Source organism: Eublepharis macularius, chromosome 17 (assembly GCF_028583425.1).
Source record: "Eublepharis macularius isolate TG4126 chromosome 17, MPM_Emac_v1.0, whole genome shotgun sequence".
Classification (NCBI taxonomy): domain Eukaryota; kingdom Metazoa; phylum Chordata; class Lepidosauria; order Squamata; family Eublepharidae; genus Eublepharis; species Eublepharis macularius.
In genome coordinates this window covers 36610888-36632920 of record NC_072806.1, presented here as the reverse complement: position 1 = coordinate 36632920, position 22033 = coordinate 36610888, and the positions used below count along the sequence as shown (strand labels likewise).

Here is a 22033-nt window from a genome sequence, read left to right as displayed (position 1 = left end):
AAGATATCAAAACATATATGATTATTAATATAAATCCTACAAAGATGGAACACAGAGAAGCAATAAGAATTAGGTTTGCTAACATTTCCTAATTAACTCTAAGTTTAAAACAAACAATGTGTCTATGAAATGCATTAAGAGTCCCATAATAATGGTAAAATTCTCACCTAGGTCCTCATGAGATTTCTTCCAATCAAAACTCTGACATACTGTCTGAGTTGACATTTTTATAGGTTATCTTGTGCAAAAACCTAAGATCCTTTTCATGTGATAGCATAGATAAACTGTGATTGGCTTAATGCTTAATTAAAACTTAGTATTTTCTATTGTATAACATTCTAATTAACCAAAAAGTGATGTTATATCCAACTTGCCAAATAAGATTATAAATCTGTGGAAAATGACAGAAAAAGTTAAGTGAGTAGATCAGCATTGGTCCATTTTATGATTGGAGGACATGTCCCCTACTTTTAATTAGCTGTCAAAGATGAAAGCACAACATACGAGAAAAAAATACAAGAAAGTTCATGCAAAATTTAGAAGTCCGCTAGAATACATGTATATTGCTTTAGTATAATGTGCTTTAATCTGTATTACTGTAACACTAGGATAGTTTTTTTCTCTCTCTCTTAGCCTAACCCTCCGCAAAAGATTGTTGCATAGATAAAATGGGGAGGGAAGAATAATGACTGCCCAGAGCTCCTGAGCTAAAGTGTAAGTTAAAACAAAATATAGTGATGATCAGTTGAGGTGATACTGGTTTTATTGGTCTAAATGGAAAAGAGAAATACCGACATCTTAAAATGGGGGTGAGGAGCACTTTGGGTGCCTTTCGAGGAGAAAGGCAAAGTATAAATGAGTCAAATAAATTTAAAGATCAGCTATTTATTATTTTGTTTAAGTTGTTGCTGGACTTTTTCTTTTTTGCTCTGCAGCTACAGACTAACACAGCTCTCCATCTGGAATTATCTAAATAGAAAAGGGCACAGTCAAAAGAACCATTTGCTTGGCAGTGGGGCCTAGAGCATCCCTGCAGACACAGCGCATATTTTGCGGGTTTACCTGAGGCCATAGCTAAAGCCAGCGTGGCTTCATGAATTCGAACATCAGCATCTAAATAATCAACTGGAAAGAATGGTGAGAGGGAGGTGTATTTAATTTTTTTCCTGTGGGAATCCATCCGTATATGGAAAAATGTGGCAAAAAGAGAAACTTTTAAAACTTTTGCTGAAATTTATTCTGCAAGGAGCTGCAACTTTCTAGAAATCATTCCAGCCTTCAAGGTTGAAAGGGGATTTGAACCCAGGTCTTCCTGACGACCAGGACTCATTTTGAGGGGGAACATGCCGAAACGCAGTTCCGGCAGTTCCCCAAAGAGGACACATGACAGGTAGCCCTGCCCACCTGACTCAGCCATTTTAGGCCCGTTTCGATCTGGATTGGCACCGAAACAGCCCGGATCGGGCCTCTGACAGGTGGTGGATCACTCTCCCGCTCAGCAGCAGCCCGATCCTGACCATTTTGGGCCCCTTTTCGGCCATTTTCAGCCCCTTTTTACCATTTTGGGCCCAATTTTGGTCCTGAATGGCCAGGATTGGGTCCAAAACAGCCAGGATAGGTGATGTCAGGGGGTATGACACATGCAAATCAGTTATGCTAATGACACACTTCCGGTGCTGGCAAGGGCCGTAGCATATGCTAATGAGTTGTGCTAATGAGTTCCTCCAGCTCTTTTTCTACAAAATGACCCCTGCTGACGACAATGAGACATGCTCTCAGTTCCATCATTGTAGCTCTTCAGTTGTAGCCTTTGAAAGGTTTTGCTCTGAAACACTTCTTGAGACTGCTTGAGAAACATTTTTCCAGTGTAGCTTCTACGGGTCAAGCTATACAGATACAACTTGTAACATGAAGTGTCTTTGAGTTCCCCTGACCTGACCGTGACTCGGGTGGTCAGATGCCAGGGGTGGGGCACTCGTTTCCCAAAGGTGTAGGCATGATCCATGGGAAGAAGTGGCTTCAGCCTTATCCCCTGCTATTTTTTTTTACACAAAACAATCCCATGGCCATGACAATTAAGGCCTCCCACAGCCATTTTGGGTTGGGAAAACGGCACTTGGTGGGAAGAAGATTGACTCTCCTTCTCCCCACATGTCAGAGTACCAATCTGAATCAGGGCCCTGCATACTTGCAAGAATTCCCTTGCACCTGAAATCTGTCTCAGTCAAAGCCAGGATGGGGAAACACTGACCCTATGTTGTACCAGGGCTTGGCGTATCCCGGGAACCAGGTTGCCATGGTGCCTAGAAATTTCATGGTGCCATCTAGGGTTTTTTTTTTGTAGCAATAATTAGAAAAAATTGTAATGCATAATGGTGACAGTTGAAATGAGTTTGGCTCCTATATTTTTGGGCTCAGCTCTAGAACTAAAGAAAATTTGTCAAGGCTTGTGTTACACATCTCAGTGTGTAGTTTGACCTTAGCGAATGGGTTTCTGGCTTGACCTCATAGAACAGAAAAGTTGTATTATTTCTCTGTGCCTTTCCCTGCTACAGCTGCCTGTTATGGGTAAATAGAGGTAGAAACATTCCTCTAACAGCAGATTTAAAATGACACTTGTTACAACCCCCTTTCTTTTTCCGTTAGTTTTTTCCTTTAACCCTCTTCTTACACTCTCTGGGTGGATGGCTGCCCCCAGGAATTATACTCCAAAATAGTAAATTTAAAATTCCCTTTTAATAACGTTACCAAGTGTCAGGCTCCTTCGTGGGTCTATGTGGCCCTGAGGATAGGAATGGCATATGGGAATAACAGACACTCTGGGATGGAAAAAAATAAAATAAAATAAACTTTTATTTTGTTAAGAAGCATGTTGGTTTCATACTGTTAATAAAGCCTGATGGTTTCAAAAATAGTTACCAGTTCTTAAATTTTCTTTTCATAGACTCAGTCACACAGATCTTCATAACCCTTCTCTCTCAGGCGCTCACACAGTTTGCCTGCTTCAAATAGATCAATCACTCTTTCAAATATACATAGACTTTCTCTTAGGTGTGCACACAGTTTGCCTGCTCTCGACAGAATGAAAGTTCTCTCATAGACACCCAAAGTTCAGGCTGCCTAACCGAACTAGAATGAGAATCCCCCTCAGGCTTCCACACAGCTTGCCTGCTTTGCGCAGACTGAATGTTCTCTCTCTGCTCAGTAACACCCATTCTTCCTCTGTACCACACCAAGCATTTAAAGACACACTTAAAATCATTACAAATCCACCCCCTTGTCCTGAAGTGGAACACATCTCTTTCAGAAGAGTTGTGTGCAGCTTCCTCTGACTTAGGGAGTGTTTTATCGTCTCTGCAGTTCCTGTTAAGTCCATTTCTCACTCCTCTGAAGTTTTTATTTTAAAGTCTTGGGTTTTTTTAACCTGTGTTCCTCCTCTGCTGGGGTGTCATGTTCCTCTCTCGGATGTTCCACTGCCGGGCTGAGGTCATTATGGCGTTGGCTTTTTCTGCTAACTTGTTTGTTTCTTCTGGACGTTCCTCTATCAGTATTCTGTTTCAGCCTGGTTTCACATCTAGATAAAGCATTGGATAAGTATCCAGCTTCGTGAGTGCATTCAACTTGATACAGTCTATACCGAAGTGAATGGTGTGATCTGGCGTAGGCACTAGTACCACTGGTGACGCCTGTGGACTAACAGATGGCTGTATAACTCCTAGTGCTAGCATCTCTTTCACCTCCCTTCATATGTTGTTCAAAACTTCCCCATTTGGCTTATAAGGTGGCATTCTGATAGGCAGGTGATGTCCTGTGTCTATGTGATGCTCAGCTCAGTGTGTTCTGCCAGGTTGAGAGGAGAACAGACTATGAAAGTTCTCTAGGAGCGTAGAGATTTTCTCTTTGATGTTAGGTTCTATTTGATCGTCCCACACCAGCTGTGGAAGTGTACTGTCCCCACTGGTTTCTTCTAATAAATCCATAAGGGTGACTTCCTCCATATCCACCTGTCTGACTATCTGTAATGTGCCATCCTCCCTAGAGTAATAAGGCTTCAACATATTCGTGTGTACAATCTTCCACCTCTGGTCATTTTTATCTCTAGAGATAGCAGATGTGAGCAGGTCTCACCTATCCCTTAGTACAAATGGTTCTTCCCAGGCTGCTTTTAACTTATTGGTTCTTACAGGTAAAAATACCATCACTTGCTCTCCCACTTCAAAAGTTCTTTGCTTGGCATTCCTATCTTACCAGAGTTTCTGTTTTGCTTGTGTTCTTGCCATATTACTCTGTACCTGCCTCATCATTTCTTCCATTTTTCCCATAAGACTTAATATGTAACCCACTACAGAGGTTTTTCCTTCTGATATCTTTCCTTCCTATTCCTCCTTTACTAGACTAAGGGGTCTCTGAGGATAACACCCATATATCAATTCAAATGAGGAGAATCCTGTGGATTCTTGAGGCACCTCCTTATATGCGAAGAGAAAATAGGGAAGCTTGTCACCCCAGTCATTTGGGTGATCCTGCACGTATGCCTTAATCATGCTCTTTAAACTGCCATTGAACTTTTCCACAAGAACATTGGTCTGAGGATGAAATGCAGTGGTTTTCAAATGCTTGATGCCACAGCATTCCCATATGACTTGCATATTTCTGCAGGGAATCCTAATCTCAGAAAAATCTTTAAAAGCGCCTCCGCAACTGGTTTTACATCCGCAGAAGGTAGTGGTTCTGCTTCTGGGTATTTAGTTGCGAAGTCTATTAATGTGAGAATATATCTGCATCCCTTTCTGGTGGGTTTGGGAAGTGGTCCCACTATGTCAATTCCCACTCTATGGAAGCCTTCTCCAATTAATGGGCAAGGGACTGAGAGGAGCTTTTGTTTTCTGCCCTTGTTTCCCCACCTTCCGACAAATCTCACGGCTTTGGCAGTACTTATTCACATCTTGTGAAATTCTAGGCCAGTAATATCCTTTCATTAACCTCTTCTAGGTTTTGCTAATTCCTAAATGACCTGCGCATGGAATGTCATGTGCCACCTCAGTCAAGGATTGTATTTTTTTTAGGAGTAACCAGCTATTTTACAGGCTCCCAAACTGACTTGGTCCCCTTTGGTTTCCAAATCCTGTAAATTAACTCATTTTCCCACACAAAAAATGTCTGTTTCTGTGTTTATCTCATTCTGCCTGGTTTTCTCTCATATGTCCTTTAACTCAGGGTCTGTCATAACTTCTTTTTTAAACTCTTCAGTGTTTTTATTTATGCCTCTTCCTTTTTCTTGGGACATTTCAGCAGTACTGACGGGAGTTTGTGTGTCTCTTCCCCCCCCCCCTTGCAATGTATCAATTGTGTCTGTTGCCAAGATACCTAGGGGCCTGTTTTCTGCTCCCCTTGGTTCAACTTGTAGCAATTCTTCCGAGCCAGTCATATTTGAATTCTTGCCTTTGCTCCCATTACATCTCTTCCCAATATTACTGGTAATTTCTGTTCTTAATAACTGCTACAGGGAAATATTCTTCTTTTCCTCGCCAGTTACTTTTTAGCTATGCTAGTGGCACCTCTTTAGAATTTCCCCACACACCTTGCAAGGATATTTGCTTATCTGGAATCAGGTTTTCATTGTTGACCAAATCCTCCTTGACCAGTGTTACTGATGCTCCTGGTCTAGAATGGCAAAAGTATCTCTCCCATTTATTTGTACCATGTCTCTCGGTTCAGTATCCTGTGCAACCTTATCTGTCTTTACACCACACAAGTAAGCTGTTTCTTCAGTATTTATGGGTTAGGGGGGTGTTTTTACTGGATCTTGCATTTGTGTTTGTCGAACTGTTGGAGTCTCTAGCTTGTTCACTTTCATTCTCTGAGTTAGTTCTAGTGACCCTCCATACAAGTGTTGCTTGCTTGGGTTGGTTCTTTAGACATTTGTAAGCTAAATGCCCTTTCAGACCACATACAAAACATTTTCTATCTTTCTAGTATCCATCTTTGTTTCCTTTTATACTTTTTCCTGTCTTTTTGTAATCTCAGCTCTCTCATATGTTCCTTTCCTTTCTCCTTCTTGTTCTCTTCTTGATTTAAAATCTGGTTTATAAGGATAATCTTTCTTTTCATGGCGATCCCAACCTCCTCTATTAAGTGTTAATCTATCTGCCCACTCTGATGCTTGATTAACATTCTCTTGAAGCTTATCTTTAACCAGAAGTATAATCTCTGAGGGAAGCTGAAATAAAAATTGACCCGAAATAATTAGATCTCTCATTCCCTCTTTAAAGTTAGCTTTGGCAGATGAAATCCACCTATCAAAATAATCTGTTAGTTTGGCAGTAAAAGACTTAAATGACTTCTCTTTCTTAGGTACTAAGCTTCTAAATTTTTTTGAAGTAATCAGCACCTAACTTAAATCTGTCATATACAGCTTCCTTGTATTCATCATACACCACAGGTTTATCTGAGGGAAATGTGTTGTAGATCTCAGCCAAGTCCCCTCTAATTAAGATGGGTAAATACTTCATATATTGTGTGTCTGCATGGTATTCCCCAGTTCCGAGCAGATCTTTCAAAAGTTGACAGAAAGATTTGTGGATCTTCTCCTGACACATAGATGCAGAGGAGTTAGCCGTGTTAGTCTGTAGAAGCAAAAATAAAAAGAGTCCAGTAGCACCTTTAAGACTAACCAACTTTATTGTAGCATGAGCTTTCGAGAATCACAGTTCTCTTCGTCAGATGCATGGAGGGCAAGAAGAAACTGGTCTTGCCCTCCATGCATCTGACGAAGAGAACTGTGATTCTCGAAAGCTTATGCTACAATAAAGTTGGTTAGTCTTAAAGGTGCTACTGGACTCTTTTTGTTTCTCCTGACACATACACCATAAAATCTTTTTGGGTAACTTGAGGAAAATCAGCTTTGGGTTCAGGGTTTCCCTCCTTTTTATCCCTATTCTTAAATCTCTCTCTAATTGTAATCTCTCTGCTTCCAAACTGTTTTGTCTTTCCATCTCTTAAGTTCTAAGTTCTATTTCAACTCTCCACTTTACCCTTTCAAACTACTTTTGTTCATTCCACTTTTCCCTCTCAAACAGTTGTTCTGCTTCAACTTTCAGCTTTTCCCTCAGAAGCTCTAAATATTCTGGACTGAGATTATACATTCCCATCAGGGTTTCTCTCAGCTGTGATAGGCTCCACTAGGGTTGCCAGCCTTCAGGTGGTAGCTGGAGATCTCCCGGAATTACAACTGATCTCCAGCTGAAAGACATCAGTTCCCCTGGAGAAAGTGGCTGCTTTGGAGGGTGAACACTATGGCATTATACCATGCTGAGCTTCCTCCCCTCCATAAACCCCACCCTCTCCAGGCTCCACCCCCCAAATCTCCAGGAATTTCCCAACCTGGAGCTGGCAACCCTAGGCTCCACAATACTTTGTATCAGTATAACTCTCTTCTTCTACATTTTTCCTCTCATAAGGTAAATTTAACTATTTGTAGTTCTGAATCAGAGCCTTCTTTTTCATCGCCATAAATTCTGCCATTTTTCTTTCCTTCCTTCTACAATTATACTAACCTTCACCAGATTTTGTTCTCTCTTATAAATCCTACTAGTTTCTCTGTGTCTCTTTCCTTTCTACCAGTTCTATTTTCCTCATAGAATTCAATTGAACACTCTGTCTCTTTGGCTATTTGTCCCCTCAGAATGCCTTTCTCTCAGAATGTTCTTCCTCCTAGGATATTCTATCCCACTTAAAATATTTTCTCCTCCTCAGGATGTTTGATATCCCACCGCTGACACCACCAGTTACAACCCCCTTTCTTTTTCCGTTAGTTTTTTCCTTTAACCCTCTTCTTACACTCTCTGGATAGATGGCTGCCACCAGGAATTATATTCCAAAATAATAAATTTAAAATTCCCCTTTAATAACATGCCCAAGTATCAGGCTCCTTCGTGGGTCTATGTGGCCCTGAGGATAGGAATGGCATATGGGAATAACAGGCACTCTGGGATGGGGAAAAAAACCCAAAATAAACTTTTATTTTGTTAAGAAGCCAGGGCTCATTTCGAGGGGGAATGTACAGGAACGTAGTTCCAGCAATTCCCCAAAGAAGTCACCTGTCAGGTGGCCCTGCCCACCTGACCCTCAGCCATTTTGGGGGCGTTACAGCCTGGATTGGGGCTGAAATGGCCTGGATCGGGCCTCTGGTAGGTGGTGGATCTCTCTCGTGCTCAGCAGCGGCCCGATCCTGACCATTTTGGGCCCCTTTTCAGCCATTTTCAGCCCATTTTTGCCATTTTGGGCCCAATTTTGGCCCTGAATGGCCAGGATTGGGTCCAAAACAGCCAGGATTGGTGATGTCGGGTGTGACATATGCAAATTAGTTATGCCAATGACACACTTCCGGTGATGTCAAGGGGCATGGTATATGCTGATGAGTTATGCTAATGAGTTCTTCCAGCTCTTTTTCTATGAAATGACCCCTGTAAGAAGCATATTGGTTTCATACTGTTAATTAAGCTTGATGGTTTCAAAGATAGTTACCAGGTCTTAAAGTTTCTCTTCATAGACTCAGTCACACAGATCTTCATAAACCTTCTCTCTCAGGTGCACACACCGTTTCCCTGCTTCAAATAGACCAACCACTCATTCAAATATACATAGACTTTCTCTTAGGTGCGCAGACAGTTTGCCTGCTTTCGATAGAATGAAAGTTCTCTCATAGACACCCAAAGTTCAGGCTGTCTAACCGAACTAGAATGAGAATCCCCCTCAGGCTTCCACACAGGCTGCCTAACAGAACTATAGAATGAGAATAATAACAACAACAACATTCGATTTATATACCGCCCTTCAGGACAACTTAATGCCCACTCAGAGCGGTTTACAAAGTATGCCATTATTATCCCCACAACAAAACACCCTGTGAGGTGGGTGGGGCTGAGAGAGCTCTGAGAGAGCTGTGACTGACCCAAGGTCACCCAGCTGGCTTCAAGCGGAGGAGTGGGGAATCAAACCCAGCTCTCCAGATTAGAGTCCTGCGCTCTTAACCACTACACCAAACTGGCTGTCCCTCTCAGGCTTTCACACAGGTTGCCTGCTTTGCCCAGACTCAGTCTTTCTCTCAGAAATGCATCGACACCCTCAGGCTGCACACAGCTTGCCTGCTAAAACCAGACTCAATATTTCTCTCAGAAATGCTTAAACACACTCAGGCTGCACACAGGTCGCCTGCTTTGCGCAGACAATGTTCTCTCTCTGCTCAGTAACTAGAAACAGCAGTTCACTCCATCCCCACTCTCAGTCATCAACCAGTCATCCCACTCATCCCTCTCACACCCATTCTTCCTCTGTACCACACCAAGCATTTAAAGACACACACACACTTAAAATATTTACAGCGCTGAAGTCTGCTTTGATACGTTAAGTGCCGGCAAGTTGCCAGTCAACCAAAATGGGTTTGTTAAAACTGCTTTGGTTAAAAGGAATGGGACGATCTGGTAGTGACAGATATGCATTTGCTTTGCTTTCCCTCAGACGTGATTCTTGTCTACTTAAGGACTGTTCCGACCATCAGGCCTGGTTCACATGTGCAGAGGGCATGAAGGAAGAACGATCTGTAGCATTTCAGACTGCCAGCACAGGGTCGCCATTGTTTGTATGCACCTCTGTGTTTACCACCCTGCCAGCACAAGAAGAAAAATGTGGGGGAAGGAACCTTTCTCTTGCATGCATTTTTTGTATGTGGAATACTTTTTCTGCATAAGATCGTTGGAATCCCCCACATGTAATCTGGGATGGCATAGTTCGTTCTGACCCGACTTTCTTGCATGTGTGAACCAAACCGCAATTAAGGGCAGCATGGCAAGGGGGGAGGATGAGAGGGAGGCCATGTCCCTCTGCCGCAAGTACCCACCTTATCTCCCAGCCCACCAGATGTCCGTGTGTGGGCACCTCATTTGTGTTTGAAATACCGAACCGCAAGGAAGATCAGATCACACTTCTGAAATCCCACGTAAAATCTTGGCCGACCCTAACTGAACAGTTCACATGAGGGTGCTATTGCAAACAAGGTCAAGCACAGAAATTCCCGTGAGCCCACAGCCAGGAAAGCACTTGCCGTGGGTCAGATAGTTGACTCATGATCCCATCCCCCCCCCCCCACTATGCCTAGCCAATACATTTCTGAGCAGTGGCTGAGATTTTAATAGGGATCGACAGCTTTTAATGCCTGGAAAGCAAATGCTCAGCATGCAGAAGGGAGGCGGCTGGTCCCTGATGTTACCGTTTAACAAAACAAAACAAAAGTGCATTATGCATCTGAGTCCTAAGTGTTAAAAGAGAGAGAGAAATGAGGAAACAAATAAAGCGTGTCTGAAGTCCAATTTCTGCACATTTCTCTCCACCACTTGGTGGTCTTGAGAGGAAGCACCCGCATAAACCACGAAATGATCAGGTAAGTATAACTTATTTTGTAATGTGTTTGGGGGGGGGGGTCCTGCCGAGGCTTCTTGAGTGAAAGCAACAGATGCATGCATCCGTATTCACAACACTTTATCCCCAGAGTCAGAAACTTTGAATGAAACTGACCTTTTAATAAAATAGGTCCAAGCACTTGCCAGTTTGTGGCTGGGACAGCAGAAGGTAGCTTTCCATCTCTGGGAGTAGGATGCTGCCTGCTGATTTTCCTTTAGTTTCTGAAAATGAACAGCTAGTTACTATCTTTAAAAAAAAAAAGTAAAGCTAAAAACTCCAGGAAGGGGCCTGAAATAGGACTGGAGGCGGAGTGTGTATTTGTCGTGTGGGCTCAAGCCCTTAAATTAGCATCTGCTTTTAATCCAGCCAATTCAATGCACAATCATCGCATATACGTTTCTAATGAGCTGTTGTCTATGGCTGGTTGTAGCGAGCAAGTGGCACGTTTAGGCAGTCTGCTACTTTTGGGTGAATTGCTCTCGTCTCATGGGTGGCTGGCACATTTGCCCCGATCAGCAGGTGTTTGAAGTGCACCTGGACAAGAGGAAGACCACCTGCTGTGGCCATGATTATGTATATGCTGTGATTTTGCAGAGGCACAGGACCCTCCCCCCCCCCACACACACACACGCACCGCAGACAGACACACACCACATGAGATGCAGAGTTCAGCTTCCTGGGAACGTCGGCCTTTTTTTAAAAAGCACACTCAAGTGTATAGTCATCACGGTGGTGATGAAGATATGCCTGAAGCACTGAAAGGATGTGGGCAATTCCTCTTGAAATCTCAAAAGCCAGAGATGGGGGTGAATAAAGTTTTTCGGGCTCCTTCCATAGCTATGGTAACCAAAAGAACTTATGCAAGGCAGCCCGAGGTCCAGAATGTGATGCAAAAGAAGATAAGTGGAGCAAATTTGTGTAACTTATGCAGACTGCAGAATCTCGCATAGTTTGCACACTGCTCTGATCGTGGCATAGACTCGGGTCTGCTCTACCCACCTTTCTCTCTAGTGCTGTACTATGCTGTTAGGTTGCTGGGATCACACAACAACAGGTGTACCCTCCCCAAGGTACACAAACTCCATAAATGTCCTAATGCTCGCTAGGATGGTGTACGCTTCCATTTTCCAGAGTGGACTTGTGGCATGTTTGCACACTGGCAGCCACTGCTTTAACTACTTTGTTACTGTTTGCAGATCTTGATGACTTGAAAGGTGCCCCCTTTGGAAGTTACAGCCAGGACTCTGCTTTGAGTAGCTTTCCAAGCTATGACTGGTCTGATAAGGAGGACACCTACCAAAGCAGGAAGTTCTCCTTCCCACTTCCCCCTGGAAGTGGCTCCTCCTCAGCTACCTCTGTCCTTCAGAAGAAAGAGACCTTGTTTGGCAGTTCAGAAAACATCACCATGACCACTGTTTCTAAAGTAACAACTTTTGCAAGCGAGGATGCTCTCCAAGATGTGCAGTTTTCACCCTTTGCAAACTTCAAAGGTTCTGACCATCAGTCTGTGGACCAGAGCGATGACGATGTGGAAGACTTTGGGGAATTTGCGAGACCTTTGGCAAAGGGGCACAAAGCCCCAGCCGCGATCCAAGAGGCAGGTGCCAGCAATGCCACTTTGGGAGCAACTAAAGAAAGCATGGATGACTTTGGAGAGTTTCAAAGCGAGAAGCCAAAGATTAGCAAGTTTGACTTCCTACTGGCCACTTCCCAGGGAAAAATGAAATCTAGCGAAGAAATGATCAAGAGTGAGCTTGCAACCTTCGACCTCTCTGTGCAAGGTAAGCAACTTGGGTCGTTGGCTTGTCATACTCATTTGCTAGAGCTGAGCCAGTTGAGATGTGGAAGACCCATTAATAGATTTCTAGACTTTTCTATTTTTAGTTGCAAACAACTAAAAATTGTGTTATTTTGATGAGGGGGGTGGTGGTGGTTTCTTCCATGCTGTTTTCCTAATCTAAATTTCCTCCTCTCTTGGCCGTTTGACTTGCTGATCAAAACACCCACTCGCTTTCCAAACCCCCTAGTGCTGATGGATGCCAATTGCTAGGATGTTCTGGATGTTATATATGAATGGCTCCTAGAAGGTGTCCAGAGCCTGTATCCTCAAATGAAAATGGAGAAAACAGTGGGTTAAAAATACCTGTAGGACAGCAGAATTTGAGTCCAGTGGCACCTTAGAGATCAGCAAGATTTTCAGGGTATAAGCTTTCGAGAGTCAGAGCTCCCTTCTTCAGATACGAGTAAGAATAGAGATCACTGAGCCTTTATATCCCAGCCAGAAGGTGGGAGAGGTGTTACAAGGAAGGGCATCAGGATGCAAAGGTAAAGTGCAGCTTGATTAGAATAGAAATTAGCATCTGTAGTGAGATATGAATCCTAGGTCTCTATTCAATCCTGCCCCCTGCCCCCTCCCCCCGGTGTGGGGGGGTGTCCATTGTTATGAATTTGTGAATGAACTCAATTTCAACAAGTTCACACTGTAATCTCCCCTTGAAGTTTCTTCCACTGGTTTTTGAGTGCTGTGGCTTTTAATGTCAGATGTATGTCCATTTATTCTTTTACATAGGAACGGACCTGTGTATCCAATGAAGAGAGTGGAAGGGCATTGCTGACAATAATAGTATATATTGCATGGGAAGATGCACCACAATGCTGAGGGGATAGGCTTCCCAGTTGCCTGCCAGTGACAGCCAGTCTCCCAGGGGTTGCTCTGTTGCCCAACAATTGCTGGCAAGCCCCCTTGAGATTGCTCGCCTCCAGCAAGCAACTAGGGAAAGTGCGCACTGTGCACACTCTCAGTGGGGCGCAACAACGTTACTTCCTGAAGTGATGTCATTGCGCTGGCTGTGGGCATGGTTCTGTGCTTCTCTGGGGTCAGAATTAGCTGCATGAGAAGCATGGGAGCATGCCTGTGGACAGCGTGATGGCATCACTTCCTGGAAATGATGTCATCACACAAGTGCTGCACACACAAGGCACAAGATGAGTGCCAGGTCCCCCCCTCCCACTGAGAAGATATAAGAACCTGGCAGCCCTATGTGGGAAGTTGGGGAAAACCCATCCTCATAAAAGCATTGAACATGGGGCAGATAACCCATTTGAAAATGATTGTTTTTAGTACTGTGGCTGCATGCACCTGAGTGAGTCATAATGCACATTGTAAATGCCTAGTGCAGTGTAGAAATTTCAGGAGAACTCCAAAAACATCAAACTAACTTGAGCTGGGCTGTAGGAAACATGTAAAATTACCTTTTTACTAAGTCTCACCATTGCCCCCATTTAGCTGAGCACTGTCTGAATGGCAGCCACTGTCCAGGGTGTCAGGCTGAGAAAGATCTTTTCAGCTACTCTTTAACTGGAGCTACCCTCAGAACAGGAGGATGCTATAGATATGGTGAGAGCTTACCAGACTGGTTAAGCAATACTTTGAAGCTGAGTGAGTGGTGCTTTTTATAGCACAACACCCAGAGGATGTTTGCTAATATTATGCAAGCTTTAATCAGACTTCTGTACCCTGAACCAGACAAAGCTAAATTTTGCAGCCACTACATTTTGCAGATTACATATTTTTTATGTTTTCCTTTTTTCTTATTATGCTTTTGTTAGCCATAGGGAAGTGGGCAGTGCCGTACCCCCTTTCCAAGTGCTTGAAATGTTAAAGAATTTCCCTGTTTGGCATTACCTGCACCTCTGATCAGCAAGTAATTTAAAATATTTTTCAGCTGAGCAAAGGGCTCACAGCATTGGCTGACACACAAATGGAGAGTGCAGGCAAAGGGCTCTTTAACACCACCTCTTCTGAAGTGCTTTGAGCAGAGTCATCAGGTGGCTCCGTAGTGCCCCTCCATTTCACTCTTGCCCTGACATATGTGGGAGTGAACTGCTGAGGTTCATGATAAGGCGAAGGCTTTGTCAAGGCCTCTGTTCTTCCCTTTTTGATGTTGGGATTCAAGAGGCCTTTGCCTATGCCCCTGCTTGGGAGAAAGTAGCAAAGGTGAAGAACAGTGTGATGGGAGCAGGGAGCAAACTGGAGGCCTTCGAGGGGCTATATTAGACCTCCAGTCTCTTGTCCCTGACTTTGCATGCTTTTAAGCATATTTTCACAATCACATAGGTACGAAAATTGCTTTTTAAAAAATGAACAAGAAAACAACCGCTGCTGAATTCTGTCTCTCCTCCCATACTGTGGTTATATTTGTACTCTGCAAGATTAGTTCATATTTGCATTTCCTCTAATAGGCGCTGGGAATAGGTAGTTTAGGAACATCAGAAGAGCCATGGGGTTTAAACCAATGGTCTGTTTAGTCCAGCACCCTGTTTCTCAAACCTGCCAGGCAGATGCCACGAAAGGCCTCCAAGTAGAGCACAGAGGGCCCCAGCAGCTGGTTTTAGGAGGTGCACTGTTTCGGAACAGGGAGGGTGCATTTAGCGTTCTCTCTCATTCCTTGCAGGATCTCACAAAAGGAGCTTGAGCTTGGGTGACAGAGAGATAAGCCGCTCCTCACCTTTGCCATCCCTGGAGCAGCCATTCAGAGATCGGTCAAATACCCTGAGTGAGAAACCTGCCCTACCTGTCATCAGAGACAAATATAAAGATCTGACGGGGGAAGTAGAGGTAAGGAACGATGCTGAGGAGGAAGCAGAAAAGATCCAAGAAAAAACGATGAACGCTTTTCCACAGTGCTTTAGATTCTAAAAAACTTTGGCTTCACAACTGCCCTGTAAGGGAGACCCAGTATAATTTTCCATCATGCAGGTGATGTGGCTGACAATGGTTGGCTTGTCTAAGGCCGCTTACTGAGTTCATGGAAGAGGCAAGATCCAGCCTGGTTTGCACTTCGGATTCCAGCAGCATAATCATGAACTGCTGCATGCTTCTAAGACCCTTGACTTCATGAGACTTAAGGCCAAAGTAGGCTTTTAAAGATTGGTTCCTGTTTCCCCGCAGTCACCATAAGGGATGGCTGCTGAAAAATAAGAGAGGGCCTTTTGCGGCTTGGAATGCTGCCACAGAGGGAAGAAAAGTTCCTGTTTTCTCTTGCAAGCAGTTTTTCTGCACAGAAATTTTGCTGAAGTTATTTCCTTGTTTTTGCTACTCCACATGCACAGAATCCGCCGCATAAAGCAGCTAAAACAGAGAAATAACCCTCCCCACCACCAACACACACACCAGCACTGTTTTGATGTAGGAAAACAGCTTGTGGGGGGCGGAACCCTTCCTCCCTTTGCAGCGGCATCCTGAACCCAAATGGGCTCTCCCAGGGCTTTTTTTCTGGGAAAAGGGGTGGTGGAACTCAGTGGGTTGCCCTCAGAGAAAATGGTCACATGGCTGGTGGCCCCGCCCCCTGATCTCCAGACAGAGGGGAGTTGAGATTGCCCTCCGCGCCGCTGAGCGGCGCGGAGGGCAATCTCAACTCCCCTCTGTCTGGAGATCAGGGGGCGGGGCCACCAGCCATGTGACCATTTTCAAGAGGTGCCAGAACTCCGTTCCACCACGTTCCAGCTGAAAAAAAGCCCTGGGCTCTCCTTTATTTTTTAACAGCCATTCCCAGCAGGTGCTGTGTGGCTGCTAGGCTACACCTGCAATATAAGATGATGTATCCAGACAGCTCTTGGAGCGGAGTGTATTTAGCAAAGCTACATGGCAATAGTTCTGATCTTGCTTCCTGTTTGATTATCCTTCCTTCCATGATGTACATGGCTGTGACACACACACACACCACCTTTTTATCCATGCATCTATTTTATGAGTTAAATTGAATCTTCCCAAGGTCACCCACTGAGTTTCATGGATGAGCAAGAATTTGTCCTAGTTCAGCACTCAAAGCGCCGCACAGTATTGCTGCAAACTGCATGCATGGGATTATATTTTTTTTCTGGTTTCATTTTCTTTATTTAAACTATACGCTATAAACAATAATATAAAAGTTATAAACAATAAACATAGAAGATAAGAAAAACACAACATTCTAAAGACACACTAACAATACATAAACAAAATAAAACAAAAAGACCCTAAAAACTAAACTGCAGGTTGAGTTCCGATTTCTCCGTAACAAGTATGTATCATTACTAATGTCTCACTTATTATAAGTTAAACATAAGACCCTCTTTTTTCCATTGTTCATAATTCTTAATCTATAAATCCAGATATCATCAAATCCTTATTATCCATTTCATGTAAAACTATAAACGGGTTCCATTCTGTCAAAATTTAACTAATGTCCTTTATCTAATCAATGAAGTAAGTTTTGCCATTGACGCAAACTCCAAAACTTTTGTCCACCATTCTTCCACTGTAGGCAATGTTGGAGTTTTCCACTTTTGTGCATAAAGTACTCTTGCTGCTGTGATAAAATATAAAAACAAAGTTCCAAAGCTTTTTTCCAACTGCCTGTCCATTATTCCCAACAAAATAATCTCTGGTTTCAACTGGATTCTAGTCTTCAAAATCTTCTGAATCAATTATTGTATCTGCAACCAGAAACTCTTTGCTTTCTTATATGTCCACCACATACGATAAAATGTCCTTTCTTGTTTAGCACATTTCCAACATACATTTGAAGCACCCTTATACATTCTAGCCAATTTTCAGGAGTCATATACCAACGATACATCATCTTGTAAAAATGTTCTTTGATGCTAGAACTTAGTGTAAATTTCAACCCCCTTCACCCCATTTTCCCATTGCTCCATTAATATGTCATGTCCAAATTTTTCTCCATTTTATCATACATTCTTTTACCTACTCTTCTTCCATTTCAAACCTCAACAACTGTTTATACATTTTAGAAATAACATGTTCATCATTTGTACAAAGGGCAATTTCAAATTCTGTTAATACCTTATCCGTCTCTTATATTTTCAATATCATTCTCTTTTCTCTCTCCTTTCTCAATTTATAAGCCAACCATTTCCCTGGCTTATTTGCATATTCAAATATTCTTTGTTTCGTAATTTAATTTCCATTTATCTTGTCATTAACATCAAGTGTTGTTGTTGTAAGATCTTAATATGTTGCAATATTTTTGTATTGCCAGGAGCTCTCTTTAGTTCTTCCTCTTTGCTCTATATCTCCTCCAAAATATGTTGCTTTTTCTCTTGGTTCCTTGTCTTCAGTTGAGCATTATATTGGATTAGATAACCTCTAATAAATGCTTTACTTGCATCGCAGACCATTCTCATGTCTGTGCCTTCGTTTAACTCAAAAAATTATTTTAGTTTATTTTTACTGTCTTTAGTAATCTCTTCATTTTGTAACACAGCTTCATTAATCTCCACCTAAAGGAACCCTTTCCACCCCCCCTAAAAGTCATAGCTACAGGATTATGATCTGAGAAGGTCTTGGGTAGGACCTCTATTTTAACTACCTTGGTGGCAATGACCCTTGATGTCAAAATCGTATCTATTCTCGAGAAAGATCTATGTCTTTCTGAAAAAAGTATATTCTCTTGCATTACCATTTTTGTCTCCCAAGATCAATCAGACCCAGATTGTCCATTAAATCAAAGAAAACATTAGGCAGTTTACCCTGGATTGTCCTAATATGTTTCTTCGAGCATCTATCTATCTTCGGGTCAATCACTCCATTCCAGTCCCCCATCAAACAACAATTTTCAAATGCTAAATCTGTTAAACATTCCCCAATTTTTAAAAATAAAATCCAGTTTTATTCTCATTTGGAGCGTAGAGACCCACCACCAACACTTTTGTGCATGGGATTATATTGTTGAATGTTCCCTGATGTTTAAAGAAAAAGACCTCCTTGCATGTAAGAAGGCAGCACATCAAGGAAACCACGCCTTCATGTGCTTAGTCTTATAGCATTCAAAAAAGCTATTTCACGATTATTTCCAGTCTGGAGTCCCAGAAGGAATCTGCCTTGCCATTTTGTGGGATGTGTGTAGATCATAATGTGGTGTTCTTACTGTGCTGCTGTGGCGTGTTTGATCCCTGCCTTCTAGGTATGTGGTATGGTTTAGCCAAGGATACATTCCTCCTTGGTCTGCACCTCCCAGTTAGCAGAGTGGACAGCAACTTCTGAGGACCACTTCTTACATCTCTGCAAGTGTGTTTCAAGGGAAAAGAATCCTCAGTTCTGGAGGGCACCTTTTCTGATTTTTGTCATCCTCCGTGTAAGAAAAAAGTCCTGAAATAGCCCTGGTTTAGCACATGGTGTGATTTCTCCCCCCCCTTTTTTTTTCTTTGTCATGTAGGAGAGCGAGAGATATGCTTATGAATGGCAGAGATGCTTGGAAAGTGCACTCCAAGTAAGTATGGTGTCTCCTTCTACCAGAATAACTTGTTTTGGTCCTTTTGTATCAGCTGCAAAAACACACACACTCAAGCATTTCTAGTTGGGAAGAATAAGCGAGGCAAAATTAAACAGAACCTCAGTGGCACTTCCAAGACTAAGAACATTTATTCCAGCATTCGTTTTTGTGAGTCAGAACTCACTTCATCAGAGGCATGGCACATACACATCTGTTGCAGACAAATATTTGTATTTAAACTTACAAGCCACAGAGAGGTGGAAATGGGCAGTATGACAAAGGGAGGCCAACTTGAAACAAAGACCAGTAGAAGAGAAATCAATCGTAGTCTGCCCATCTCTTAACAGCTGTGAGTGGTCCTTACTAGAGATGGGCACGAACCATGTGGTTTATAGTTTGTCAAGTTTCACGAACCACAAACTTTCACGAACCTGCCCCTGGTTCACAAACCAGTTTGTTTGGTTCATGAAAATGTCACATCCAGATCAGAAAATCGTCACTTCCGGGTCAGCAGAAGGTCACTTCCGGGTCAGCAGAAGGTCTGCAGGAAGTCCATCCCCTGTTGCCTAAGAAACTGATTGATTGGCAGCAGGCTGTCTGAAGTGAGGAACCAAAAAACGAACCAAACAAACCAGCCTAAAGTTCGTGGCGATTCGTCAGAAATGGGATCTGATGAACCGCTGGTTCGCGAACCGGCCTGGTTCGTGCTTAATTTTGGTTTGTATTTCGGTTTGTGCCCATCTCTAGTCCTTACCCGCTGGGAGATGAGCAGAGTAGTATTGACATAAAGTTGGATCTAATCAAGGAAGGTGCAGTGTGGTGCTTCATGATTAAGGTGAGAAAGCAGAATTGTCCGGGGCAGGGCTGCAGATAGGGGAGGAGGGGCTATGGCAGGGAACGGATCTCCAGTGGAAGACTTTTTCCTGAGACCCTGGGCACCCTCTGCCAGACAGAACAGACCACACGGACCTTGGCAGTCTGGCTCTGTATAAGGCAACTTTGTATGCACCTTTAAAGATTGTGGCATCTCTTTGGGCTTTTAATGTCACTAGTTGGTTTCGAGAAGCTAGTCCTGGTTCTGATGGAAGTGAAAGTATTGCCTGCTGCAGGCTGGGTTTCTTCCAGGCTCAGCCCTATCCTGAGTGCTCAGGGAAAGGTAGAAGGGTTGTATGGTCTGAAAAGACATCCTTTTTTTCTGTCCCAAAGGCTCCTAATCCAGAGGAGACAAAAGGATAGCTCAGGTAGTAGATGCTGAAACAGGAAAAAAGAGGCATGCCTGAATCTAACCCTAGAAATGTTTTCTACTCTTGCTGGTGACCAGAAAGGTTCTGCCTTTTCATCTAAACAAGGTTTTGTTTTTGTTATGTTGGTGGCCAGAGAAGATACCTTCACTTGGCTTATCTACTGTTCTGGTAGATTAATCATTCATATGGTAGATTAATCATTCATCTTTCTTTCTTTCTTTCTTTCTTTCTTTCTTTCTTCTTCTTTCTTTCTTTCTTTCGCTAGATCATCAAGAAGGCAAATGACACCCTGAATGGCATTAGCAGTTCTTCTGTGTGCACAGAAGTAATTCAGTCTGCCCAAGGCATGGAGTATTTGTTAGGTATGGTTTCATTTTACCTTATCTTGTTGATGTTAAAACAGTGCTACTCACTCAGTGGCTTGGGAGCCACATGTGGCTTTTATGAGCACCATTCCCCGGTGTGGCCCCTATTTTGTGTTCCAGAAAAGTAGCGAGGCCCTTGCTCAGTAGGGCTTGTGATTGACAAGTGTGGTTCGTACCTTGAAGCAGTTGCTGCCTGAGGGATTGGAGGATGAGTAAGATGCAAGCCTCATCCCAAGAACAGAAGTAAAGGGCCCATCCTCTCCAAAATCCTGCCCCTTCCTATTCTCTGCTCTCTCATCCCAGCTGCCAAGAGGAGACCAAACTGGCTGCAGGCAAAGGAGTGTAACCACCATCATGGCAGCCGCTCAGGGAAAGAGCAAGCAGGCTGCAGTAGGTGATGGGTGGTGGTGGTTTCACTCCCCTTTCTTCAGGGCCAGCTTGCTCTCCTCCAGGCACCTCTGCAGTCTCACTCTCTGGCCTGAGCTGCTGTGCTGAGGAAAGAGAGAGAAGGCAGAGAGGGAAGTCCATCCCTTCACTCCAGATATACAAGGGCTGCCTATTAAGTTTTCAGCACTGGTGGGGAGAGAGAACCTGTAAAATCTCAGGGGTACTCAGGTAAGTAAAAAGCTTCTAGCTATATCTTTCGTATTAGTAGTAGTAGTAATTAGTAGTAATTTCTTATATGATTTATGTGGTGGGGTGGTACACAATGCATACCATGATCCTATGGCTTTTCTGCTTGATAGTCATTGCAAATGTGGCTCTCCACAACCCACAAACGGAGTGCTACTGTGTTAGAAAAATTTGCTTACTTTTCAACCTCCATGCAAGAAAAAAAAATTCTCCTGTTCTCTTTGCCGTTGTACATGGTTGATCAGAACAAGTGCCATCCGACATCCAGTCCTAAAAGGCTTGTGAAGTATGTTTCTAGAGGCTGTAAGGAAGAATCTAAAAGCAAAGGTTTTCGTACCTGCAAGTTTACTTTGGGGTATGAAGATCCTGCACTGGAACTGGTCAGCTATGTAATTTTACCAGAGACAGATCCGGTGGAGGAGGAGGGGTCCTAAAGGGGTCGAGGATTCATAGATATGCAGCTGGGAAAGTTATCTGGACGGTTCCAGTGCAGGTGCTGGATCACTTCAAACCTAAAAGAGAAAAAGATTATATTGGGGTCCCGTCAGGGCTTTTTTTCTGGGAAAAGAGGTGGTGGAACTCAGTGGGTTGCCCTTGGAGAAAATGGTCACATGGCTGGTGGCCCCACCTCTGATCTCTAGACAGAGGGGAGTTTAGATTGCCCTCCACGCCGCTCAGCGGCATGGAGGTCAATCTAAACTCCCCTCTGTCTGGAGATCAGGGGTGGGGCCACCAGCCATGTGACCACTTTCAAGAGGTTCTGGAACTCTGTTCCACCACGTTCCAGCTGAAAAAAAGCCCTGGGTCCCGTAATGAGGCTAATGTAGCCAGGCCTCCCCTTCATCATGTCCAAATCCAGCTCCTGCCGAGGGCTGTTGTCCCTCCAACTTCCAGTTGCCATGACTTGAGGCCACCAGATAGAGGAGGGGGGAAAGCAGCCAGGCACCCCTCCCTTGTATCTGGATTCAGCTCCTGCCGAGGTCTTGCTTCCCCATGGAACAATTTCTATTTAATTTTCATTATGTTTTTTGATCCTGCTTTTCCAGCCTGTTTTGGA

General features: G+C 43.4%; 1 protein-coding gene across 4 annotated transcripts in view; it reads left to right on the top strand.

Annotated features, from left to right (window-relative positions):
• Window positions 1-22033, top strand: part of SYNRG (synergin gamma) — a 96855-nt gene that overhangs the window by 59622 nt on the left and 15200 nt on the right. For all 4 annotated transcript variants that reach the window (XM_055001167.1, XM_055001165.1, XM_055001166.1 and 1 more), the window contains 4 exons: window positions 11655-12239; window positions 14913-15076; window positions 18678-18731; window positions 20244-20340. In XM_055001167.1, coding sequence (XP_054857142.1) covers window positions 11655-12239; window positions 14913-15076; window positions 18678-18731; window positions 20244-20340 — 900 coding nt within the window. The remainder of the gene's footprint in view (window positions 1-11654; window positions 12240-14912; window positions 15077-18677; window positions 18732-20243; window positions 20341-22033) is intronic.